The sequence below is a fragment of the Myodes glareolus genome, chromosome 4 (assembly GCF_982192425.1).
Source record: "Myodes glareolus chromosome 4, mMyoGla1.1, whole genome shotgun sequence".
NCBI classification, from domain to species: domain Eukaryota; kingdom Metazoa; phylum Chordata; class Mammalia; order Rodentia; family Cricetidae; genus Myodes; species Myodes glareolus.
In genome coordinates, this window is record NC_142029.1 from 15844764 (window position 1) to 15872678 (window position 27915).

Below are 27915 nucleotides of genomic sequence, written 5' to 3' on the forward strand. Positions count from 1 at the left end.
AAAGTATACTTTTATTCTCAATAAGATATCTTATATTTGATTGTTTTGCAGTGCTGGAAATTGAGCCTAACCTTGCTTTTGTAAGGCAGACAATCTACCACTGAGCTATATATTCTCTCAACTCCAATATGTCTGTTTTTTTAAAAAAAATTTATGGGAACTAGGCCTATAACACATACATATAATCATAGCACTAACAAAAGGAGGTAAAGATAGAAGGATCAGAAGTTCAAGACCAGCCTGGGATACTTGAGAACCAATAAATAAATAGCTATTATTTTACTTTTATGATGCTTCAATGTAATAACCACTTGATAGCAACAATTTACCTCACAGCAAATCACCTAAAGTAATTGTCGAAGCTTTAAGAGCAGAACAATCACTTTGAGAGAGCTAGTTTGGGGGAACAACAATGCTTTCAAGAAACAAGGTCTGATGAGTATAGTAGTGCATGCCTGTAATCATAGCTCTCAGGAATCTGAGTCAAGATGATCCTAAGTTTGAGGCTAACATGATTATATAGTGAAACTTTTATCTTTAAAGTACATCAGCAACAAGCGGCTAGAGAAGTGACTCACCAGTTAAGAGTATATGCTATTCTTGCAGAAGATCCAAATTTACTTCCTGCCACCTAAACATGAAATGGCTGGCAACTACTTATAACTGCAGTTCCAGGGGGACTAGCCTCTAGCCTCCTTGGGTCTCAGCACTCACATACAGACATATACACAATGAAAATCATAAAAGAAGAGTAACAGCAAAAGAATCAAGCCTTTTATATCAGTCTCAGTAACCTTGTCCATTGCCTGTGAATTTCTTTAATCTTTATCTTGCTTATCTTCTCATCAGAAACGACCTCATTGGTGTAACAAGTGTCATGAAGCAACTGGCACTAAGTTTAAAGCTAAGAAAGCCTAGTTAAAAGGAAAATCTAACTTTCAGACTATATATATATTGCTAACTAGCTCTGTAATCTTGGATAGGCAGTTCCATGTGAATAGGTTTTACTTATCATCTACTCAGGAGAATCAGGTAAAGTTGAGATGATAGTTGTGGAGAGTGCCTTTGTAACGAGTGGTCTATAAATGTTACTATTTCTGGTCAACAGTGGTAGTTCTCAGCCATCAGTGACCTCATTGTCTCATTCTGTGTTTGTAAAAAAAAAAAAAAGTCAGTGATGGGGTTGTGATTTTTCAGTGAGTTACAATCACAAAGGTTACATATTTTCTTTTACTTCTGAACCTTTTCTTGCTCTGTGTACTTTAATGTTTAATTGAAAAGTCTTTTATGGTACATACCAGTCATAGTCTCAGTATCAAGTATAATTGTGTCTAAGCTTATATTGGCAGTGGTTTGTACTTCCCAGTACCTTAGGAATTCTTGAGGTTTGGTTACTAGAAAGTGGGGGCATATCTAGAGTCTAATACCTCACAGGCCAACTGTCTCTAAGAGCAGTTAGTGAAAAAGAAAATGGACTTAGATGCTTGTATTCAATAGCTGTCAGACTGGTTCACTTCAGTATCAGTGCGGTAGAGAATGAGTTGTTGCTTTGCCATTCTCAGACATAAGTTTGTATGCCTTTTTTTGCAGCTTCTCATTATAACTCTTTGAAATATACTTTGGAATATCTACATGTGATTTTGCCAAGTTAGGGTGTACTGGCTGGTTTTGTGTGTCAACTTGACAAAGATAGAGTCATCAGAGAGGAAGGAACCTCAATTGAAGTAATGCCTCCATGAAACCCAACTCTAACGAATTTTCTCAATTAATGATCAATGGAGGAGGGCCCAGCCCATGGTGGGTGGTGCCATCCCTGGGCTGGTGGTCCTGGGTTCTATAAGAAAACATGCTAGCAACCCAAGAAACAGCACCTCTCCATGGCCTCTATATCTGGTTCTGCCTCCAGGATCCTGCCCTATTTGAGTTCCTGTCCCGAGTTCTTCCAGTGGTGAACAGTATGGAAGTGTGAGCTGAATAAACCCTTTCTTCCCCAACTTGCTTTATGGTCATAGTGTTTTGTCATAGCAATAGCAACCCTAAATAAGACAGGGGACTTTGGTCTTGAGGGGGTTTTAGTGGTTTTCAGACTAATATAAACTTTAGCACTGTAGAAAAGTTATGTCTTGGATTTTAGTTTTAAATACATGACACTTCTTTAGGAACTAGGCTACCATGTTTAATTGGGATACTGACCTTTGTTTTTTTAGCCTAGAGAGCTTTAACATAATGAATAAATTTCTTTAATATATGAAAATGGTAGGTAATAGACAACTACGAGTAGACAGCCAATAAAAATTATTGTGTCATTCTATTAGTTTACTGATCTATCTCCCTAGGAGACACTGGCAGATTTCTGGAAAAGGGCTGGCAGGATTGGGGAGAGATGTGTTGAATAGATGTCACACATATGCTTTAGAGTTGAACTACCCGTGTTTGATGATAACTGGATAATCAAGCCATAGATAACCCTAATTGTTTTTGTTCAGGTTTTTCTCATGACTGTTCTTGAGTAGAATAATTGACTGTTCATAAATAATACTATTAAAACCACTTCAGAATCTTTAGCAGCTTCATTGTATATTGTTGTCTAATATGTGCTGATTAAATATAAAGGCTGAAAAAATATAAAGGCTATAGGAAACGAGAAGGAATCATTGCTTTTAAGCTCTGATGATTGGCAGATGCCTTTAATTCCAGCCCTGGGAAAGTAGAGACCTGAAAACTGCTGGAAGTTTAGGCAAACTGAAAACTAAGTTGGGTAATAGTAAATGTCTTTATTCCCAGCACTCAGAAGACAGAGGTAAGATGACTTCTTAGTTCCAGGCCAGCTAGAGCTAAACAGTAAGACCATGTCTCCAAAAAGAGAGAAGAGAGACCACTTTTGGAGATAAGCTCAAAGTTGGCATACCTATGAGGACCCCTGACTAGCGTAGGCTAGGAATTCATTCCTGTAATAAAGTTACCCATTGAAGCTGCTATCACAGCTTATTTGTCTTTTGGAAATTATAAGAATTATCCCTTGACTTTGAAATTCCTAAATCTACTGATACCTCCAAGTGATGAATTCAGAATATACAAATCCACGGTAGTGCTTTGCCTGATGACTATTGTTTACTGTTGAAATGGTAAACCTCATGTTTTGGTTTCTGTGTATATAGATGTGTACCCTGAAAGCAATACCTTCCTCAAGCACACTGTATGTCAAGCATTCTGGGCTTTTAGGAATGATTCTGTTTAGTGCTCTGTCTGTACAACAAGAACTTATTAAGGTATATTAGCTACATGTTTGGTGCTGATAACAAAGAGCCAGCAAGGTTTAGTGTGGACTCTTAAGAGCTGGACCAGCAATTGTTACCAGAGATAGATTCTGACTGGGAGTAGTGAGATAATCTTTAGTTCCAACACTGGAGAGGCAGAGTCTGGTGGATCTCTGAGTTTAAGGCCAACTTGGGTCTAACCAAGACTGATTAAAGAGACCCTATCTTTTAAAGTTTAGTCTCCAAGAAGACTGAAATGGATTATAAAATGTTCTTCTTGACAAACTAGATGAGATTTGACTCCATCTAGTTTCACCTACTGATACAGGTCCTTTTTTTGAGAATTTAGTGTTCAAAGTAATCAACATTTATTTAAGCCCTCACTTATTAATCCATAATACACTTTTTACACGAACCAGTTAACATAATCTTTACAATTATCCTGTGAGTTAAAAATTGTTACTCTCTGGCCAGGCAGTGCTGGCACATGCTCTTAATCCTGACAGAGGCAGAGGCAAGCAGATCTTTTGAGTTTGAGGCCATCCTAGCCTGGTCTTTAGAGTTCCAGGGACAGCCAGGGATATACAGTGAAATCCTATCTTGAAAAGCAAAAATAACAAACAGAAAGTAATTTTTAATCCCACCTTACAGATGAGAAAACTGAAAAATAAAGACATTGATCTTTCTGAAGGAGTAGAGGCAAGATTCAAATTTAAGAGAACCTACTCCAGAGTCCACCCAAAGAGGGCACCAGATCTCATGATCTCTGGAAGATGTCTGAGCCATCTCTCCAGCCCTCCCTTCCCTCCTCCCCCTACCTATCTACCTACCTTCCCTTCCTTCCTCCCTCCCTCCCTCCCTCTCTCTCTCTCTCCTCGCCTCTGTCTCTGTTTTTTTCTAGGCAGGGTTTCTCTGTGTATCCCTGGCCATCCTGGAATTTGCTTTGTAGACCAGCAGGCCTCTGCCTCCTGAGTTCTGGGAAGAGACAGAGTAAGCAAGACATGGTAGCACAGGCCTTTAATCCCAGAGGCAGGCAGATCTTTGTGAGTTCAAGGCCAGCCAGAGAGAGAGAAGAGAGGAGAGAGAGAGAGAGAATGAAAATAAATTAGTGGGTAGTGTGCCTTAGCGTGCATGTAGAAGTCAAAGGACAACTTGTAGGAATCAGTCCTCTCCTACCATATGGGTCATGTATATTGGACTCAGTTAGTCAGGCATGGTGGTAAGCATTTTATGTACTGAGCTATAGTGCCAGCCTCTGTATGTTTGTTATTATTTATGTATTAATCTTCTGGACGGGACAGGGTCTTAACTATGTAGCCTTGGCTGGCCTAGAACTGTTCTGTAGACCATACTGGCTTGAACTAATAATCCTCATGCCTCTACTTCCTCAGTTTTGGGAGAGCCCATGCTCTCCCAAATGAGATGCACTGTCTGCTTTGGAAAGGTATTACATTTACCAATTTTCCTGCATGAATAGAGCATAACAGAGAAGTTTGACCCTGACTCTCCCTGCGTACAGATCTCTTTCCTGATTGACTCTTGAGGGTAAATTACCTGTTCCTAATACCAACCACAAATTGGTGAATAAACGAGCCAAGAGGCCCTTATCTATAGACTTAAATGAATCTTATGCTGACATTCACCAGCTGGTCATCCAGCCTCTCTAAAAGTAGTTCCTTATCTGAAAAGTAAAAGTATTGCTTCATGGGATCATCTAAGGGATTAAGCAATATAATAAACGTATCAGTTTGTGGCTCTGAATAAGTGCTTAGTAAATGTTAGCAATTTTTCTTAGTATTGTTCTTTAGCTTTTAGAGCAATACTGAAAACAGTTTGTCAGAAACTATATTCTAAGACCCAGTTAGGTAGGCAGTTTTTCTTTGGTTTTGTTAAACAAGACAATAATCTTATTCTATGTATTTCTCTTGACTCTTTTGGTGTGAAAAGCAGAGAGGTAAAGCATTATTTGACAGATGTATGGATTCAAGCAAGAAACTGAGGTCCAGTTACAAGGAAATGACTTGTATAATTCAGAGCCCTGTCTGAGGAGACACTGAGGACCCTAGAGGGCGGAGAATGAACACAGCGCAGGGGCTAGTTCCAGAGTCGCATCTTCGGTTAGTTCACTTACCAGTGTGGTTGAGGGTCCCTTCTCAGTAAGCAAAGACCCTTTCCCCATTCTGCTCCAATATATCTTCTGGCGTGTGTTTATTAAAACTTTTTTAATGTGAAGTAGAATTTGTGACTTGTCCAAAAATAGGCAAGGAAGCTCTATAGAGACTTGTTGAGACCTCTTGTCCCACCTGTTCCTGTGCCAGATTTTGCAGAGACTTTGCCAATTGTTGCTCCTCAAACTTAGGGTTGGCTCACTCTGTAGGCTCCAAATCTAAATGATGATGCTGCCGCCGCCGCTGCCACCAACACCACCACAGGTGTTGCTGCTAATGGCTATTCACAGTTTGCTGCTTTAAGAATATAATCTGCTGTGAAACTTTGACCTTCCTCCTTTGTTTCTGTCTTTGGTGTTGTACTTCTTTCTCCTGGTTCTTTTGCTGTACAGCCAGTATTCCAAATAAATGCTGTAGACATCAGTTATGAGCTTATTACCTCTCCAAAGAGATATGTTAGACATAGAAAAGAAGGTAATTGAAAGAGAACCTTTGCCTCTTTGCTTAATAGTGTTTGGGAGCAAGGGATAGGTACTTGCTTGAACACAGGAGACTGTTCTACGAGACCTGGAGAAGTAACTGGGCATAGCCTGCCCAAGGAGAGTACCCAAGCCTGCTGGAGCCAAGGCTGAAGACAAGTTTTACCTTCTCCCACCCACGTCCCTAAACTTAAGCCTACTTTGCCACACTGTCCCAAATATGTGACTTAAAACAGACATCTCACGAATTTGTGGATATTCTTCTTGTAAAATGTTTCAGCTTGGAGACTAGAAAGGCCATCTGTGTCTTCCTGTCTCTGTTACTCTGAGGGTTTTAGTTAATGGCTTTTGTCTTTCTTTTTACAGGGAACTCTAATGATACATGATAAAGAGGTCACTCTTGAGTATGTACCAAGTCCAGATTTTTGGTACTGCAAACGTGTAAGTACTAAAAACTCTTGTTTTAGAATAATAAGCATTGTAAAGGCAATATTCTAATTACCACCTAACCAACTATTTCCTTACATTGCATTCAATAAAATAGTCGTTAAATGAAAAGAAATTAACATTCCACATCTCCATCTCTAGGTATGCTGCCTGTGAAACTTTTAAGCTATACTTTTTATTGGAGGTGTTATTGCAATGAGTTAAAATGTTATTTCAGTTTTTATTGCTAATAGTTTAAAATTAATTACAAGGTATGCATGGTGGCCCACACCTTTAATCCCAGCAGCACTTGAGAGGTGGAGACAGGTGAATTTCTGAGTTTAAGACCAACCTGGCCTACAAAGTAAGCTCCAGGCCAGCCAAAGTGCACAGTAGGGAGGGGAGATGTGACTGGGGGTTTGGAAAGGAGGGAAAATTCTGGTCAGGATGTAATATATGAGAGAAGAATACAAAGAAATAACAAATACAAAAAAAACAAACAAAATTTTATATATATATATATATATAAAGTTTATGAAGTGTGTGTGAGAGAGAGAGACAGACAGACAGACAGAGACAGAGAGGTGTGTGTGTGAGAGAGACAGAGACAGAGACAGAGAAAGACCTGGGGTGTGGAAATGACTCATTGGAAAAGAGCACAGGCTGTGATGTGAAAGCAAAAAAACCTAAATTCATATCCCTAGTACCCATATAAAACCTAGATATGAGCTAGGCGGTGGTGGCACATGCCTTTAATCCCAGCACTTGGGAGGCAGAGGCAGGCGGATCTCTGTGAGTTCGAGACTAGCCTGGTCTACAAGAGCTAGTTCCAGGACAGGCTCCAAAGCCACAGAGAAAAATCCTGTCTCAACAAACAAACAAAAAGCCAAAAAAAACAGATATGGCAATTCTTCTAGTTTGCTTTTTATTGTTGTCGTAAAACACCTTGACCAAAAACAGTTTAGGGAGGAAAGGGTTTATGTGGTGGTTTAAAGGAGAATGGCCCCCAAAGGAAGTGAGACTATTAGGAGGTGTGGAGTAAGTATGGCCTTGTTGGTGGAAGTGTGTCATTTTGGGGGTGGGCTTTGAGATCCAGTCTATGCTCAAATTATGCCCAGTATGGGGCACAATTCACTTCCTGCTGCCTGCAGTTCAAGTTGTATAACTCTTAGCTCCTTCTCCAGCACCATGTCTGCTTACATGCCAGCCACCGTGGTGATAATGAACTAAATCTCTAAACTGTAAGCTAGCCCCAGTTAAATGTTTCCTTTATAAGAATTGCCATGGAGCCAGGCAATGGTGGCACACATCTTTAATACCAGCACTCAGGAGGCAGAGGCAGGTGGATATCTGTGAGTTCGAGGCCAGCCTGGTCTACAGAGCAAGTTCTAGGACAGGGTCCAAAGCTACAGAGAAACTGTCTCGAAAAACAAAAAAAAAAAAAAAAAAAAATGAGTTGCCTGGTTTCACAGTAATAGAGGCCATAACTAAGACAGTTTAATTTCATTTTACAGTTATAATCTGCTGTGAAGGGATATCGGCAGAAATTTAAGGCAGGAAAATTGGAGGTAAAAACTGAAGTGGAGGCCATGGAGGAGTGCTGTTATTAGCTTTCTTCCCATGTCTTACTCAATTTGTTTTGTTTGTTTTCCAAAGACATGGTTTCTCTGTGTAACAACTCTGGCAATCCTGGAACTAACTGTAGATCAGGCTGCCCTCAAACTCAGAGACTTGCCTTTGCCTCTGAGGTGGATTAAAGGAGGCATGCACCACGATGCCTAGCTGGCAGGGAGTCTCCAACAATGTCAGAGAGGAGATAACACACTGATATCAAGCAAGGGTGCATTTGTTACCTTTGCTTTAACTGTGAATAGCTGCTTGAGTTTCTGTCTTGACTTCTTGAAATGATGGACTGTAACATGGATTTGTAAACAAGATACTTTTTTCTCTTCTATGTTGTTTTTTGTCTGGGTGTTTGTCATAGCAACAGAAATGAAACCAAAGAAGACTAAGGCAAGAAGATCACAAATTCCTGATCTTAACCCTGTCTCAAAAAGAATACATAATTCAGTGGCATATTAAATACCATAAGAATATTGTGCAACCATTAGTACCATCTAGTTTCAGACCTCCTGCCCCCACTCCCGTGAGCTGGAGCCAGAGATTGATAGTGACCAAACACAAAACTCAACCTTTGCTAAGCAAATGTTCTACTTTTTTTTTTTAAGATTTATTTTTTTATTATGCATAATGTTCTGCCTGCATGTATATATGTTTGCCAGAAGAGGGCACCAGATCTCATTACAGGTAGTTGTCAGCCACCATGTGGTTACTGGGAATTGAACTCAGGAAGAACAGCCAGTGTTCTTAATATCTGAGCCGTCTCTCTAGCCCCTAGTTTTATTATTTTGGCAAAAAAAAGAAATTTTTTTAAAGACAAAGTCTTAATAGGTTGATAGTACTTGCCTTTAATCCCAGCACTTGGGAGACAAGGCAAGTGCAGACTGATCTCTGTGAGTCAGAGGCCAGCCTGGTCTTTGGTTGGTTGGTTGGTTTTTCAAGATGATTTCTCTGTAACGTCCCTGGCTCCTATGATTAAAAGGGCATGCAACCTCCACCGCCCAGCAGTGTTTACCATTTCTTGATGAAGACCATCCTAGTTAGTATATAGCAGCATTTTATCCTTTAAATTTTTTTTTATTACACTATGTGTGTATTTGGCCACCCACCTGCCATGGCACCAGGGCAGAGCAGAAATTTTGGGAGTCAGTTCTTTTTTCTATATGGCTCCTGGGGATTGAACTCAGGCTGTCAGACTTGGCAACAGGAGTCTTTACACATTTAACCATCTCACCAGCCCTCATATTTTATCATTTTTAAATTACTTTATTTTGTGTGTATAGACACAAGCATGCAATGTTGAAAGTGTGGTGGTCAGAAGACCATTTTCAGACCTTGGTTCTTGCCCTCTCTCCTATGGACCTTGGGAATATAACTCAGATCCTTTGTTTTGTCAGCAAATGCCTCTACTTACTGGGCTATCTCATTATTTTGATTTGTGTTTCCCTAAAGATTAATGATTGACAATCTTTTATGTAACCATTTGTATAGCTTTTTAGGAAAAATGTTCAGTGAGTCTTTTGCCCTTTTTAGTTGATTTATTTGGTTTTCTGTTGCTGAACACATTTGTTGTCCATTAAGATTTATGAAGACCTAACCCTGTGTTTTAGTCTAAAAGTTTTACTATCACTGCAGTGGTGGGTGAGAGTAGTTTGGGTGGTTGGTTTTAAGACAGGATCTCACTATGCACCTAGGGCTCTAAGGATTCTCTGCTTCTGCTTCCCAAGTACTGGGATTATCAGCGTGTACTATCACACCTGCATAGTTAGGTGTTTGATCTATTGAAATGTTTTGATTGTATTTGTTTTATGGTGCTGGGGATCAAACTCAGGACCCTACCATAAAGTTACATCATTAGTCTCTGTTAATTTACTTGTTTTGTGTGCAAACTGGTGTTTGGTATATGGGATTTTCAGAACTTAAGAGTAATATTTGAAGAAACTATTTCACCAGTTGAATCATATTGACACTCTTATCAAAAATCCATACATCTACAAATTTAGAGTCTCTCATTTTAGTTTTTTGGTTTTTTGAGACAGGGTTTCTCTGTAGCTTTGGAGCCTGTCCTGGAACTAGCTCTTGTAGACCAGGCTGGCCTAGAACTCACAGAGATCTGCCTGTCTCTGCCTCCAGAGTGCTGGGAGTAAAGGCGTGTGCCAGTACTGCCCAGCTCTCATTTTAGACCTAATTTTCATGTTTATCCATAATGTCAGTACCATGATCGTTGGGACTTTTTATTTATTTGTTTGTTTGGTTGATTTTTGTTGTTGTTGTTTTGATTTTTGTTTGGTTGGTTTTTGGTTTTTCAAGATAGTTTTCAGTGCAGCCCTGGCTGTCCTGGAATTCACTCTGCAGAGCTCTGAGATCCAGCTACCTCTGCCTCCTGAGTGCTGGGGTTAAAGGTGTATGCCACCACACATGTGTGTTATTTTGATTTATTATAAAATGAGTAAGATTTATAAAGGAAATATGAGTTCTCTGTTCTTTTCAAGGTTGTAACATGAGGGCCGGCTTGTTGGGGTTTCCGTCCGCCCGGTACCCCAACAGCCGGCAAATCCCAAAGAGAAAATCACACACAGGACTCCATAACATTATAAACTGATTGGCCCTTAGCTCTGGCTACTTATTAGTTCTTATGACTTATCTTAACCCATTATTCTCATCTATGTTAGCCATAATGGCTCCGTACCTTTCTCAGCTGGGCAGCTTACATCTTGCCTCTTAGGTGGTCTGGACAGGAGTGGCTGAGGGAGCTTTCTCCTCCCTAGCCTTATCCTATTCTCATTGTCCCGCCTCTACTTCCTGTCTGGTTGACCCGCCTATACTTCCTGCCTGGCCAATCAGCGTTTTATTAAAATACATGATTGACAGAATACAGATAATTCTCCCGCACCACAAGGTTGTTTTGGTTAGTCAACATCTTTCGCAGTTCCATATAAATTTTAGGGTCTGTTTTCTATCTCTGCAAAAGGGCCCTTGGTGAATAGTGGGATGGTTTAGTGAGTAAAAATGCTTGTTGTACAACACAAACTTGACAGCTGACTTCAATTCCTAGAACCCAAGTAAAGTTAGAAAGAATTATCTTCACAAATTTTCTGCTGACCTTCACGTGCATGCAATGACACGTGTCCTCACATTGTACATCATGGACCCACATACACATGATATTAATAAATAATTTTTAAAGGCCATTTTAACATTTTAGGAGTGTTGTCTTCATATTATTGTAAGATTATGGATCCCTCCCCATTTATACTCTCCATATTAATTTTAATATGGGTTTCTTTAAAAGAAAATAAAATATTTTCAACTTTATTTTCTAATAACCAGAAGAAAGAAATATTAATATCTGATATCAGATTTACAATTTTTGCCAAGACTGTTGCTTAAAAGAATGATCTGGTTATGTGCCAAGGTAATTACTCAATTTACTCTCTTGGAAGGCTTTATACACTCTGTGCTTAGAACAGTAGAGGTTTTGTCCCAGTGTGTGCAGACTTTAGCATGTTATAGATTTTTTTTGTTGTTGTTTTGTTTGTTTTTTTATGGCAGGGTTTCTCTATTACCCTGACTGGTCACAAACTGACTGTGTAGTTCAGGCTGGCCTTGAATTCACAGAGATATACTAGTCTCTGCCTTCCAGGGCTGGGGTTAAAGGTGTGTGCCACCAGCAGCAGCATAGATTGTTTTCAAATGTCTTTTGGTGATGAAAGGAAATGGAGTACTAATACTTAAGTGAACCTTAGAAATGTTACATCAAGGGGCTGGAGAGATGCCTCAGAGGTTAAGAGCAGTGGCTATTCTTCCAGAGGTCCTGAGTTCAATTCCCATCACCCACATGGTAGCTCACAATCACCTGTGATGAGATCTGGTGCCCTCTTCTGGCGTTTATGCATACGTGCAGACAGAACACTGTACATAATAAATCTTTTTTAAAAAGGAAAAGAAATGTGAGAGCAAAGAAATGATCCTATATTATACAATTTATGGGCTGGTATTAATGATAGAAAATAACTTTACTAGTTTTCTTTGGGAATAATGAAAATGACTTTAATTAAGATTGTGGCAGTGGTTGCACTACACATTTACTAAAAATAATTGAACTGTGCACTTAAAATAGGTAAGTTTCATGGTACTTAACTATGCCTACCTACCGAGTTAAGATCCTGACCCCAATGTTTACCAGTTTAAGTTTTTTTTTTTGTGCTCCAGCAGTGCTGTCATAGTCAAGAGCTGTGGTTCTTCTCATTTTTGGACCTAGGCTAAAGGATAGCCCTCAGCTTGAGACTGTTGTCAATGTATCAATTGTTTTGTCCTACTCTGAATGTATTAGGTTTTGTTTTATCTCTTATTTTTTTATTATCCTTTAGAAGCCTGTTTGTTTGTTTGTTTGTTTGAGACAGGATTTCTTGGTGGAACAGTCCTAGCTTTCTGAAACTAACTCTTGTAGACCAAGCTGGCCTTGAACTCACAGAGATCTGCCTACCTCTACCTCGTGAGTGGTGGGATTAAAGGTGTGCACCACCACTGCCCAACTGGTAGTTACATTCTTAAAAATGAAGACAATTGAGAATGAGGAACTATATACCCAAGACCAGGTTTTGGGTACATTATATAAATGGCAATGGCTTTTGGCTGTTGTCTCCTTTAAACCATTTAACGGGCAATTTCTTTAAAGGTCCCTATTCAGGTCAGAGGTATTGTAGTCCTTGTTAAATGCTTGCTTAGAAGTTAGTTTTCAAACAGTACTCAGGTCTGTCTGTCATTGTCAACAAGTGAGGTTATCAAATATTTGAGGGGATCCTGGGATATTCCTTGTTTCTTTCATTTTTGTCAGGTATTACTGTGTTAGATATTCATTAAGATTTCTAAAAATGGTTCTGGTCACATTGAAGTTTTTTTTCTTTTTTCTTTTCCATTCTTTGCAGTGTAAGACAAGCACGGATGGGCATCAGTCTTGTTCGTTCTGCAAAAGCCCTAAGGAAGGTGAGTGGGAAAAAAATGGTGCCTTTTGTCTTACACAGTGAACAAAATATTTTTATTTTATTTTAAAAAATAGAAAGATGACTCAATGGTTTAAAAAAAAATACAGTTCTAGATGGACAGTGGTGGTGAACACCTTTAAGTCCAGCACTTGAGAAGTGCAGAGGTAGGCAGATTTCTGTGAGTTTGAGACCAGCCTGGCCTAACAAAGTTCCAGGACAGCCATATCTGTGACAGAGAAACCTTGTCTTGGGGGAAGAAACGGAGAGGAACAGGCATGGTAATGCATACGTTTAATCCCTGTACTCAGGAGGCAGAGATGAGTGGCTCTTTTTTGAGTTTGAGTTCAGTCTTGTCTACATAGAGAGTCCCATGCCAACTAGGGTTACATAGTAAGACCCTTTCTCAAAAATAATAATAATGACTTTTGTATTACTGTTTTTTGTTTTGTTTTGAGATAGGGTCTCACTCTGTAGTGCTGCTGGCTTGAACCATGTGCCCCTGCCTCCTGAATGCTGGGATTAAAGGCATGCACCACCACTGCCTGACTAATTTTTTTTTTCAGGTACAATTCAGGATTAGTAGCCTTTTTGCCTAGCATTCAACTCATAAAGACTTCTCTTATGGTGGTTTGATGGATGGATGGTTTATGAAAACCTTAGACAGCAAATATTTGGAGCTGAGTCTATAACTCAGTGATAATACTTGCATAACATGGGTTTGATCTTCAGTATATCACATTCACAAGGAAAGGTTGAGGAGAAAAACAAGCAAGCATATATATTCACTTATCATCTGCTACTAGTATTAAGTGCCCATTACATTGCTCCCATAAAATGTCTCTTTTTGAACCACATGGTTTCCTTTGTAAAGCCTCTTAAAATGAATGAATTACATAAATAAAAAAAGAGAAAATATTAAATGATAAGAAGATTCAGTGTTTAACTCCTTACAGTTATCCTCTTGACTTCCTTCCCTATACATGTCATGGCATGCACACAGACATATGCATAAACTAACTAAATGAAAAAATGAACTTTAGCTGTAAGAAGAAAATCACAAAATATGCTCACTAAACAGTCTTGCTGTGTTCTTTGTTAGCGTTATAACTCCAGAAGAAACGAGGCTTCTAGACATGTGCTTTTGGGTATATGCTGTTAAACCCCTAGCAACCATGTCTTTGCTAATTTTGTCCCTGCACTGTTTCTCTTTCTCTTCCCCTTCTCCTTTCTTCCTCCCCGTTTATCCTTCCTGTTTTCTCTCCCATATACTAAGATTCTAACTCAGGACCCTGTACATGCTAGGTACCATTTTACCACTGGTGTATATCCTCAACCCCTGCTTGTTTGTTGTTTTTTGCTTTTTGGGGGGGGGTTGGTTTGGGTTTTTTGTTGTTGTTGTTGTTGTTGTTCAAGATAGAGTTTCTCTAGGTAACAGCTCTGGCTTTTCTGGAACTCACTTTGTAGACTAGGCTGACCTCGAATGCACAGAGATCCACCTGCATCTGCCTCTCTGGTGCTGGAATTAAAGACCTTTGCCACCATTCCCAGCGTTTGTTTGGCTTTTTATTTGATTGGTTGGTTGGTTTTTTTGAGACTGGGTTTCCCTGTAGCTTTGAGGCCTGTCCTGGAACTAGCTCTTGTAGACCAGGCTGTCCTCAAACTCAGAGAGATCCGCCTGCCTCTGCCTCCCGAGTGCTGGGATTAAAGGTATGCACCACCACTGCCTAGCCCTATTTCATTTTTTAAAATAACTTTTTCTCAAGAACCATCAGATTTTTTTTTTAAAGTATTTTTTCAATGATATTAAAAGGATTGATTGGGGGGCTTGAGAAATGGCTCAGTGGTTAAGAGCATTGCCTGTTCTTCCAAAGGTCCTGAGTTCAATTCCCAGCAACCGCATGGTAGTTCACAACCATCTGTAAAGAGATCTGATGCCCTCTTCTAACCTGCAGGCACACATGCAGACAGAATATGGAGAATACTGTATACATAATAAATAAATTTAGAAAAAGCATTGGTTGGTTTCATAAAATCATATGAGTTCTGTTTAAATTCTCCCTACTGACAGAAGTAAAGCAAGAACTAGTATCCTATCCTCAACCTCAGAAAACATCCATACCAGTACCCTCAGAAAAACAACCTAACCAGCCACGGCCAACTGATAAGGAACATGAATTCAGGAAGCGGGAAGAAGGACAAGAATCAAGATTGGGACATCAAAAAAGAGACACGGAAAGATATTTCCCTCACTCTCGAAGGGACGGTCTTGCATTCCGAAGAGACAGAGAAAAGGAATCATGGTCTGGAGAGACACGCCAAGATGGAGAGAGCAAAAGTGAGTGATTTATCAGGTCATGTGATTGTTTGGAACCATAGGTAGATGGCTTATGTTATGGCCTCTGCCAGCTATGCACAATCTAGAAGGCATTGATTTCAGCTGGCTTTACTAGTCAGCAGAATCTATATCTTCCACATAGCGAATTGCTATATTTAAAAAAAATGCAGCAAGACATGATTTTAGGTTTCTAAGAATTGATAATGAAAAGGAAAGTAGGAAATTTTTTTTTTTTTATAAAAACTAATCTTGAGGGGCCGGAAAGATAGCTCAGCGGTTAAGAGCACTAACTACTCTTCCAGAGAACCCAAATTCAATTCCCAGCACCCACATGCAGCTAACAACTGTGTACCTCCGAGATCTGATACCCTCTCACACGGATGTAAATACAAGCGAACACTAATGCACATAAAATAAAAATAAATAAATTATAAAAGGAAAATGATTTTTAAAAAACAACCTTGGTAGAGCAAGATGCTATATAGATTAAAAATGACCATTAAGTTCTTGGAACTTCAAAGTTTTATGTCTCTTTCCTTAATGTCTCTGTTTTGCTTGCTTCGTTTAGCAATCATGCTAAAACGTATCTATCGTTCCACTCCGCCTGAGGTGATAGTTGAAGTGCTGGAGCCCTACGTCCATCTTACTACTGCCAATGTCCGTATCATCAAGAACAGAACTGGCCCCATGGGTCACACTTATGGCTTTATAGACCTCGACTCCCATGCAGTGAGTTTTTCCCACTTTAAAATGAAGGCCAATGACTAAATAACCTTCAGTAATGTTTGGGGAAGCAGGGTATGAGGGTATAGGCCTGAAAACCTAGCACTCTAGAGGCTGAAGTAGGTAGATGACAAGTTCAAGACTAGTCTGTCCTACAAAGTGAACCCTTGTCTCCACTTATAAGGAGATATGGTGGGGTGGGGGGCAATGGAGAATTCTCTCCATTGGGACTAATGTTTATTAAGGTAAGCTACTGTCACGGGTGGTGGTGGCACAGGCCTTTAATCCCAGCACTTAGGAAGCAGGTGGATCTCTGTGAGTTCAAGGACAGACTGGTCACAAAGCAAGTTCCGGGACATCCAGAATTGTCCTGTCCTGTCTTTGGAAAAAAAAAAAAGAGAGAGAGAGAGAGAGAAGAACAGCTTACTTGCAGGCTGGAGAGCTAGCTCAGTGGTTAAGAGCACTTGCTGCTTTTGTAGAGAACCTGGTTCAGTTTCCAGCACTCACATGGTAGCTCACAACCACCCCAAACTCCCGTCTATGGGATCTGATACCCTCTTCTGACCTTCTGGGGCACTGGGCATGTATATGGTGCATACAGTTAGGCAAAACACTCTTACATGTAAAATAAAAATAAAAAATTTAAGGCTTATTTTTACAGTATGAGTTCAAGGCCAGTCTGTGCAATCCAGGGAGATCCTTGCTCTACATTAAAACTTAATAAAAGAGTGGAATGTAGCTTAGTGCTTATCTAGCATGCATGAGGGCTTAGGTTGAGTATCAGTTCTCACACACACGCACATGCTCACCAGTTATGTTTACCATACTGCTCATACTGTAAAAATTGCCATAAGGGACTGGAGAGATGACTCAGTGATTAAGAGCAGTTCCAGAGGACCTGGGTTTGAATCTTAGGACCTACATGTTGACTCACAACCATCTATAACTCCATTTCCAAAAGATCTGATGCCTTCTTCCTGCATCCAAAGGCACCAGGTGTGTACATGTGCACAGCCATACATGCAGGCAAAAGACACATACACATAAAATTTTCTATTTATGTATATTTAGGTTTTTTTTTTCAAGGGTGGGTGGTTTTTATCAAGATTGGGTCTCACTATGTAATGTAACTCTGACAGTCCTGAAACTCTCTGTAACCAGGCTGTCCTCTGACTCAAGAGATCTGTCTGCCTCTGCCTCTCAAATGCTGGGATTAAAGGTGATTAAAGGTGGACCACTACACCTGGCCACATTAAAATTTATTTTTTCAACTTATTACCAAAGCATTATACCCAGTAATTTTATCTTCTAAGAAGGAAAATCCATGTTCAGTTCAGTTCTTTTTGTAAGGATGTAGCCTTTTCTCTCTTTGGGTTCAAATTTGTCTTTGATTCCTTAGGAAGCTCTTCGAGTAGTGAAGATTTTGCAGAACCTTGATCCACCGTTTAGCATTGATGGGAAGATGGTAGCTGTAAACCTGGCTACTGGAAAACGAAGGTAAGGCCTCACTTAAGTTTTAGGGAAGAACCTGCTTTTCCTGGATGCGAGACAAATAGTAGGGCATTGTTAAATCCCAGCATGAGCTGCTTCTATTACCTGCTTATCCATTTTCGCTTTTCTATAATGTGCTATATTCTGACTATAGAATTGTTTTCATTTTTAATAGTATTTCCACCTGAGCATGTTATTGTAGGCCATTTATTCCAGCACTAAGGAGAAAGAGACAGCTGGATCTCATAGCAAGTTCTAAGCCATCTAAGTCTCCATAGTGAGACCTTGTTTCTTTCTCTCTCTGTCTCTCTCTCTCTCTCTCTCTGTTCTTCTTCTGGTTTTGGTTTTTTGAGACAGGGTTTCTCTCTAGCTTTGGAACCTGTCCTGGAACTAGCTCTTGTAGACAGACCAAGCTGGCCTCGAACTCACAGAAATCTGCCTGCCTCTGCCCCTTGATTGCTGGAATTAATGGCAAGGTTTTTTCTTTTAATTTTGGAGTTTTGGGGTGTAGGGGTTTGAAACAATGTTTCTCTGTGAAACATTCCTGACTATCCTGGAACTCAACTTTGTAGACCAGGCTGGCCTTGAATTCACAGAGATCTGCCTGTCTCTGCCTCCTGAGTGCTAATATTAAAGGCATGCACCACCATCACTGCACAAAGAGCTTTTTGATTTTTGAGGCAAAATCTCATGCCCAGGGTAGCCTCAGAGTCACAGCAGTCCCCTGCCTTAGACTTCAGAGTACAAAGGGTACAACCATGAGCCAACACATCTGGATTCAGGGACAGGGGAACCTCAGTTTATCTCGTTCTTTTTTTTTTTTTAAGATTTATTTATTATATGTACAACATTTGGTCTCCATGTATGCCTACAGGCCAGAAGAAGACACCAGATCTCATTACAGATGGTTGTGAACCACCATGTGGTTGCTGGGAACTGAACTCAGGACCTCTGGAAGAGCACTCAGTGCTCTTAACCTCTGAGCCATCTCTCTAGCCCGTTTATCTCATTCTTTAGAATCCTAAGTAAATATACAATCTTCCCATTGTCCTAACCAGAGTCATCCTAGAATATCTAATCCCGTTACTCTTTACTTCTTTACTCATCTTGACCAAAAACTGCTTGCTAACTGGGAGATAGCACATCAGAGATGAGTTCACAGTCATGAGGTAGCTTTTGCTCTAGCCTCTACTTAGTCATTGGTTTTGTTCCAACACATTATAAATCGCACTGCTGTTCCATTCAAGTATCTGGACCACCCCACCTGCCTGTTGTCTGGGTGGTTCCTTTTCCTACACAGTGAGAAAGATAGAATTAAGCATTCCTCGAGTACCTTTTGCTCAGTCTTTGATATGTCATGTTTTGTGTTGCAGAAATGATTCTGGGGACCATTCTGACCACATGCATTACTGTCAGGTAGGATTTAACATATTGAGAATGTCCTCTAAAACCTTCAGGTAACTAAAAGGATGTCTGTCAAGGTTAATGGCTATTGTGTAGTTCCATAATTCTACCTTCACTTTCTCTGCTAGGGTAAAAAATATTTCCGAGATAGGAGAGGAGGAAATAGAAATTCAGATTGGTCCTCAGATACAAATCGGCAAGGGCAACAGTGTAAGTAATTTTTGTCTTTCTTTCTTTCTTTCTCTCTTTCTTTCTTTCTTTCCATCTTGATTGGCTAGTCATTACTTAAAACTTGTGTGGTCATAAATTTAGCCAAAATACTTAACTAAGGCCACTCACCCAAGGAGAATATACCTTGTATAACCTCTGCACCCTAATTTCCCAAATTATTGCTTTGTTCTTGGTAAGCCCTCAGTAACAGTTTTATTGGACAGAAACTAATGCTGGCTCTGATTTTATTCCATGTAGCATCCTCTGACTGCTACATATATGACTCTGCTACTGGCTACTATTATGACCCCTTGGCAGGAACTTACTATGACCCCAACACCCAGGTTAGTTTTTGGGTTTTTTGTTTTGTTTTGTTTTTTGTGGGGTTTTTTTTGGTTTTTTTTGTTTGTTTTTTTTTTTTTTTGCTTTACTTACTCTGTCAGTAATCCTTTTGAGAAAAGTACCCATAATGTGTTACTCTGAGTATTTTATTCTCTGATTTCTCTGGATGCTCATTGCTTGAAAAGTGGTAAAATTTATGGAATCTAAACTGTTGCTTATATAGAAATGCACTGTGGCATTACAGATAAGAACAGCGCTGCTCTGGGAACAGTGTATAATTGATGGCCTAAATAAATACTAGCCCCTGAAATGGCTTCTTAGATTGCTACGGGTTCTTCAGCTTGTATAAGAACCATTCTGTTCCCTTGAAGGGAACTGTATTCCTTAAACGTTAAATTCTGGAAAAGCAAGCATTCTATAGACTTACTTTTTTCATACTGTATCACAGCAAGAAGTCTATGTGCCCCAGGACCCTGAATCACCAGAGGAAGAAGAGATCAAGGAAAAAAAATCTACCAGTCAAGGAAAGTCAAGTAGCAAGAAAGAACCGACTAAAAGAGATAGCAAAGAGAAGAAAGACAGAGGAGTGACAAAGGTCAGACCAGTTCTTAGTCTGCTCTCTTTTATCACATGATCACATGTAAACTAGAGACATCATGAACAGAGGTGTTTAGTCACTTTAAAAATCCACTAGGGGGCTGGCAAGATGGCTCAGAATTTAAGAGCACTGGCTGCTCTTCCAGGGGTCCTGAGTTCAATTCCCAGCAACCACATGATGGCTCACAACCATCTATAATGAAATCTGGTGTTCTCTTCTGGCATGCAGGCAGAACACTGTATATATAATAAATAAATCTTTTTTAAAAATTCCCTAGGGGGTCCTGGAGAAACAACTCAGCACTTCAGAGCACTTGTTTTTGCAGAGGATCCAGGTTTGCTTCTCAGTGCCCACATGAGGGTCACAATTGTAATTCCAGTCAGTTCTAGGGGATCCAAACATTCTTCTGAGTTCATGTATAGAGTTAGTTCTAGAACAGCCAAGGCTACACAGGATTTTCCTGTCTGGAAAATCAACAAAACATAGAAATGCAAATAAATAATGTTGTATAATGTATTAGTAAGTGACATATTAATATAAAATATGTATATAAAAGAGAAATCAATTTTTTTGGTTTTTTTCAAGACAAGGTTTCTCTGTAGGTTTGGTGCCTATCCTGGAACTAGCTCTTATAAACCAGGTTGGCCTTGAACTCACAGAGATCCTCCTGCCTCTGCCTCCAGAGTGCTGAGATTAAAGCCATGCGCCACCACCACCCGGCTGAAACCACTTTTATGAACAACAAAATAGCAAGGGGAGACAGCTGAAGAGATGGAACAACAATTAAGAGCACCTGCTGCTCTTCTGGAGGACCTACATTCAATTCCCAAAACTCACATGAACTGCCTGTAACTCTAATTCCAGCAGATAGAACTTTCTCTTCTGACCTTCTTGGGTACCAGGCATATATGTATATATGTGGTGCACAGACATACATATAGGCAAAATACTCTATACACTGAAAAGTACTCTAGGATAGTAAGTAGTTCTCAACTTTCCTAATGTGACCCTTTAATACAGTTTCTCGTGTTGTGGTGACCCCAAACCATAAAACTATTTTCATTACTACTTCATAACTGTAATTTTGCATTATCTGTGTTTTCAGATGGTTTTAGGTGACCTATATGAAAGATTTGTTAGACCAAAGGCTGGAAAACACTGCTCTAGCATCTGAAGAGATGGCTAAGACCTCAGTTCAAGTCCTAACATACACAAGTCAGCTTATAACTATCTGTAGCTCCAGTTCTGGGGCTCCAGCACCCTTTTCTGGCCTCCAAGGGTACCAGGCATGCACATGGTGTGTGTACTCTAGTGTGTGCTCTCTCTCTAGTGTATACTTGGGGGGGGGCAAAACACTTAAACACATAGGTGAGAGGAGAGGGAGGAGAGTGTCAGTCTGACTATACAGCCCTGGTTAGCCTAGACTAAGCTGACTTCATACTTGTAAAGTTTCTGTACCCCGTAAACCTCTGCACCAGCACAATAATCCAGATCAGACCAAATGAAACCGAATTAGAAAAAGCCCAGATTTAATAAATACAAACACTCCCAGATGACTTTCCAGCCCCCAAGAGAGGAGACAGGGAAGATAAACCAGAAAACCCCACGTTTGTTCTCGGGCAGTTTAAATACCCTATGGGAATGGTCTCAAGCATCTCTGGGGAAGGGTCATCAATTGGCGACTTTCTCAGGGGGATGGAGTCTCAGGAGTGGTTGAGGTGTGGCTTCCATCTAAACATTCCAGACTCTTTGGATATATGCATGCAAAGGACTGGAGTGAGACCCTCATCCAAACAATAGTCATAGATTCACCTGTTTCTGCCTCCTGGGTACTAAGATTAAAAGTGTATGCCACCACTCCCAGCTCAATTATCTATTTTTGTTTGGTTTGTTTTTTGGTTTTTGTTTTTCGAGATAGGGTTTCTCTATAGCTTTGGCGCCCACCTGTCTCTGCCTCCCGAGTGCTGGGATTAAAGTGTGCGCCACCACTGCCCAGCCCAATTATATTTTTGTTTATGTCTATTTATTTTTGTTTGTATTTTACGTATGGGCAGTCACACGACCATGGATGTACATTCATAGCACACATATATGTGATGGTCAAAGGACAGCTTTGTAGAGTTAGTGTCCTCTTTCCAGCTTTATATTGGCTCTGTCAGCTCTGGGGATTGACTTTAGGTCACTAGCTGAACTAACTTGCCAGCTTATTGTCCTTTAAGTGTGTGGTTCTATGTGTACACTTCTCTTACAATTGTAACAAGGATAGTTTTGACTGTTTTTTGTTTTGTTTTGTTTTGTTTTGTTTTTTTAACTTGAGGCATGGGCAGACACCTGGTATTAAGTCATAGGAGTCAGCTCTCTCTTGCCAAGCTCTCAGGAATTGTACTTGGGTCACCAGTCTTGGCAGCAAGTGCCTTTACTCACTGAGCCATCTTGCCAGCCCTCCATTCTCTATTTTTTTATTCACATTCTGTTTTTTCATAAGTAATTTTCATATTTATACTATCTTGTTAGAGTGATGTGATATGGTAAAAATTATCATTAAAGCCATACCTTCCTTTTCTTCTGTCCCTCTTACTGGTCTTTTTTCATCTTTACTGTGATGTTTTTCTTTTTTTGTTTGTTTTTTGAAACAGGCAGGGTTTCTCTGTGTAGCTCTGACTGTCCTGGAACTCTCTATAGACCAGTATAGTCTCAAACTCACAGAGATCTACCTGCTTCTGCCTCCCATATGCTGGGATTAAAGTCATGGGTCCCTTCATGTCAGTTATGTATTAATGAAAATGAATGAATTTGTTTGAGGTTCAATTTGTAACTTCCTTTCCCCTTCCTGGTATTTCCATTTGTTTGTCTAAATACAGAAAAAAAGAAAAGAGACTTATCTTTGATATGTATGTGTGTGTGTGTGTGTGTGTGTGTGTGTGCGCGCGCGTGCCTCCAAGAACTTAAAATTTAGAATCATGCTGCCTTTATGTTCAGGTTCTGTTTCTACCTCTAACATATTCTTGATCCTTTTGAGGGAAGTAATACCAACTAGAATCTAGAAGACTTATAAGGAAAGGCTATATATTAATACCTCATCTGGTGCCTAAATTGTTGTAGACACACAATTACACTAATGCGTTTTGGGGTGTTTATTTGTTGGTACTGAGGGTTTTACTCCTTTCGAATGCTTAGGTAAGTGGTTTACTGCTCCTGGCCTAAATATTACACTTTTGTTTGTTGTTTTTCAAGACAGGGTTTCTCTGTGTAACTCATGGCTATCCTGGAACTCACTCTGTAGACCAGGCTGTCCTCAAACTTACAGAGATCCCATTGTCTCTTCCTCCCGAGTACTGGGATTAAAAGCGTTCATCAACACCACCTGACTCACTTTTAAAAGTTCTGTATTTCAAAATTTCAAAATGTTGCAGATGTTTGAATATTTGGAAAACCAGTTTTAACAAAACTAACTTATTAACCCGGTTTTTGTTAGTGATTATCATATAAAAATTACATTTGTCGTTGTTCAGTTTCAAGAAAGTACCAGTGAGGGGAAGTCCCCCCCAGAAGATGTTTTTAAGAAGCCCCTGCCTCCTACAGTGAAGAAAGAAGAGAGTCCCCCTCCAGTAAGGCTGATTCTGATATCTTGGGCTGATCTGGGAGGGAAAGGAACCCCAAAGGCTCCTGCCTTTTGTTTTAGTTCCTTAATTCTATCCCAAGTAAGGATTCCTCTTAAGTGTACATAGTAGAAAAGTTGCTACCTGCTATCAGGGGTGTAACAAATCAGAGACTGTTGTCTAACTTCTTTTTCTTTACCTTGTGGGTTTTTCATCACACTGGGTATTGGCTCCTCCTTTTTTCTTTTTTTCTTTTTTAATTATTTTGTGTGTGTGCATACATATGCACAAAGTAAAAGGGCAACGCTATGGCATTGGTTTTTTTCCTTCTACTTTTATGTGGGTTTCAGGGATTAAACTCAGTCAGTCTTACCTAGATAGCATTTCCCCGATAAGCCATCTCACTGCTCTTCCTGTTTCCTTCTTAAGTTACTGGCTTGTCAGTTCTTTTCTATCATGTTATTCTGTTCTTTACAAAGTCAAACTCAGCTGTGCCACTTCTGTTTGGGAGATGAATAGGATAGGTAGTGGACATTTACCAAACCCAATCAATTAGAACAAAGGAAGGAGATGGTCTTAACAGAATATTCCCAAATGTAGGTTAAATATTTTTATAAGCTCTGACGTTTTCTTCCAGCCTAAGGTGGTAAACCCATTGATTGGTCTCCTGGGTGAATATGGAGGAGACAGTGACTATGAGGAAGAAGAGGAAGAGGAACAGGCCCCTCCTGTGCAGCTTCGCACAGCACAGCCTCAGCAGCGGGAGGAGCTGACCAAGAAAGAGAATGAAGAAGACAAACTCACTGACTGGAATAAACTGGCCTGTCTGCTCTGCAGAAGGCAGTTTCCCAATAAAGAAGTTCTTATCAAACACCAACAGCTGTCAGACCTGCACAAGGTATTTCAGGAAGAGTCCATGACCTTTTCGAATTTTGGCTCTTACCATTGCTGGAAGTGGAGATACTTAAACCTCCTTTACATGATAAGTGTGTGACCACAGTGTTCCAAGCACATATGTGGAAGTCAGAGGACTGTGTGGTTTAGTCAACTCTTTCCTTCCAGGAGAATCAGGTCACCCAGGCTTACATAACAAGCACCTTTACCCACTGAGCCATTTTGCTGATTCATTCATCCTTTTTTTAAATTCATGAATTGATGTGAGTTAAAAGGTTTTGCCTGGAGCTGGAGAGATAGTACAACACTTAAGAGCACTTGCTGCTCTTCCAGAGGACCTGAGTTCAGTTGCCAATACCTACATAGTGATCTCACAAGACAAAGTGCAGTTCCAAATGCCCTCTTCTGGTCTCCACCCTTTTCTGGACCCCTTGGGCACTGCATGTACATGGTACACACACATACACACAGGCAAAATATTCATACATATATTAATTAATTAATTAAAAAATAAGCTGGACTGGTGTTCCATGCCTTAATTCCAGCACTTGTGAGGCAGAACCAGGTGGATCTCTGTGAGTTTAGGGCCAACCTGGTCTACAGAGTGAATTCCCGGACAGCCAAGGCTACACAGAGAAACCCCATCTCAAAAAACCAAAATAATAACTTTGCCTAATCCCTTCTCAAACTCAATGGCTCGTATGAATAACTTTGAATAACTTTGCTTAATTCCTTCTCAGACTCAATGACTTATGACTATGGAACCAAATACACAAGCTGTGCAAGAAGAAAAGGATTTGTAACTAGAAAGATAATTTCCCGTTAACTAATAGTTGTGACTCAGATAAGCTCCTTCTTTGATACTTGTTAGCTTCACCTGGTTCTATCCAGATATCATATCTAATATGATAATGTATTGTCATCATCATAGGTGAATCAGGCTTCTATCTCCATGTAGTATTTATTGCCTTAAGTTGCAAATACACTAGTTGTTTGGTGGACATTAACATAACATATACTGATTCCTCCCTTAGTCTTACCAAGGAACCAAATTATAAAGAAGTAAAACCTTTAGATGGACTCATGTTCTGAGAGTAATCTCTTTCATACTCCTTCTTAGCAGATGTTGCAAGATAAGATGCAAGGGAACTAGATTAAACTTCTCTCAGTACAGAACCAAAAGTCTTTGTTAACCAAAATCTGAGAAGCCCTACTTTTGATACTAAATATATTGCTTGTCCCAGCTACCACCCTGGAGACTTTGCAAAGCTTCTAGGATTCTGAGAAATTCCTCCTAATGATCCTTGGAATAAACTACTTCCTAATTATCTGTGACCTGCTAGAATTCTAAATCATCAAACTGACCCATTTGAATTTCAGCTCCTACCAAAACAAAATGCTAATAATGGAAGAAGAGGTTAAAAAGTAGTTGTTGGGGGCTGGAGAGATGGCTCAGAGGTTAAGAACATTGATTGTTCTTCCAGAGGTCCTGAGTTCAATTCCCAGCAACCACATGGTGACTCACAACCATCTTTAATGAGGTCTGGTGCCCTCTTCTGGCCTACAGGCATACATGCAGACAGAACACTGTAAACAAAATAAATAAATAAATCTTTAAAAAAAAAAGTAGTTGTTGGAAGGAGGAGCCAGAGATCTAGTAATCTATAAACTGAACTGGCGTTAAGAGCATATACTGTAGGGGGCTGGAGAGATGGCTTAGTGGTTAAGAGCATTGCCTGCTCTTCCAAAGGTCCTGAGTTCAATTCCCAGCAACCATATGGTGGCTCACAACCATCTGTAGTGAGATCTGGTGCCCTCTCTGGCCTGCAGGCACACATGTAGGCAGATATTGTATACATAATAAATGAATAAATATTTTTAAAAAAAGAGCATATACTGTAGCCTTTTTCTTTTCATTGATGGTGTCAAGAGCAAAGAATTGCTTCTCCATATAAGAACTATTTTGAACTCACAATGTTTCATATACATGCCTAAGGACTTGTATAGTAAGCCGAAGAAGAATGTGGTGCTCTCAGAAGAGTTTTTGTTCTTTCAGAGCTTGGTGCTCTTTCTATATTTTTCTGGATCTATGGAAAAGTATCTAGTGATTGGGAATGATGGGTGGGAAAGTAGTAGGCAGAGTGTGGGACATGTGATTCTTTTCTGGTTTGTTCAGACCCTCTCTCCCATTATTTTTATCTTAAATTAAAGATAAGCCATGAGCTGTAGAGATTCTTTAATGATTGTCTTAGTCAGTGTTCTATTGCTTGTGAAGAGACACCATGATTATGGCAACTCTTATAAAGGAAAACATTTAATTGGTGCTGCCTTACAATTTCAGGACATTACTCCATTATCAGCCCGGTGGGAAATATGGCAACACATAGGCAAACATGGTACAAGTGAGGTAGATAAGAATTCTACATCCAAATCAGTAGACAGCAGGAAGAGAGCAAGATGTTGAGCCTGACTTAAGCATTTGAAACCCCAAAGCCCACCCCCAGTGCCATACTTCCTCCAAGAAGGCTGCACCTACTCCAAGGCCATACCTCCTATTCCCTTTCAAGTAGCACTTTACCCTAATGACCACATGTTTAAATATATGAGCCCATGAAACCATTCCTATTCAAACCACCATAAGAGTACTACTAACTGCTCTTGCAGAAGTTCCTAGATTTAATTATCAGCACCTGTATGGAAGATCGCAAACATCTGTAACTCCAGTCCCAGAGGAATTCATACACATACTTTAAGTAAAGAAATAAAGATAGATCAGATTTTTATCTTCATTTTGGACAAAAATAGAAATTCTCTTACGTGCTTTACCATATAATCTGTGTGTCAGTTAGAATATAGTTTTCTTAATGATGGAACAAGGCAGAACCACTTAGGGATTGTTTGTTGGAGGGTGTCTTAGTCATTTAAGAGTCATTTTAGCTACAGACCTAAGCACCTTTTGGGAAAGGCCTAGAAGCATTTCTAGAACTGTTTTGTTGTTTTTCCTAGACCTATACTCATAAAATTTCCTCTTTTCTCAGCAAAACCTGGAAATCCACCGGAAGATAAAACAGTCTGAGCAAGAGCTAGCCTATCTGGAGAGGAGAGAACGGGAGGTAAACTTTGATGAACAGTTATTCACTGTGCTCAAAATCTTTTTGCCCCATGGTATATACTTTGATTATTGTACTGATCCCTCCTTACAAAAAGACTGAAAAAAAAAGAGGTCCCAAAATATGATATATACATTTGTCAGAACTTTCATTCTTTATTAAGAATGAGTTTTGCCAAGCGGTGGTGGCGCACGCCTTTAATCCCAGCACTCGGGAGGCAGAGGCAGGTGAATCTCTATGAGTTTGAGGCAGCCTGTCTACAGAGCTAGTTCCA

At 39.9% G+C, this 27915-nt stretch overlaps 1 protein-coding gene across 5 annotated transcripts in view; it reads left to right on the top strand.

Moving 5' to 3' along the window:
• Rbm6 (RNA binding motif protein 6) overlaps nt 1-27915 on the top strand; it is a 109733-nt gene that overhangs the window by 77187 nt on the left and 4631 nt on the right. For all 5 annotated transcript variants that reach the window (XM_048424259.3, XM_048424261.3, XM_048424260.3 and 2 more), the window contains 12 exons: nt 6271-6345; nt 12879-12936; nt 15004-15270; nt 15839-15999; nt 17393-17490; nt 18858-18900; nt 19017-19098; nt 19357-19442; nt 19889-20035; nt 23551-23646; nt 24275-24535; nt 27570-27644. In XM_048424259.3, the coding sequence (XP_048280216.1) occupies nt 6271-6345; nt 12879-12936; nt 15004-15270; nt 15839-15999; nt 17393-17490; nt 18858-18900; nt 19017-19098; nt 19357-19442; nt 19889-20035; nt 23551-23646; nt 24275-24535; nt 27570-27644 (1449 nt within the window). The remainder of the gene's footprint in view (nt 1-6270; nt 6346-12878; nt 12937-15003; nt 15271-15838; nt 16000-17392; nt 17491-18857; nt 18901-19016; nt 19099-19356; nt 19443-19888; nt 20036-23550; nt 23647-24274; nt 24536-27569; nt 27645-27915) is intronic.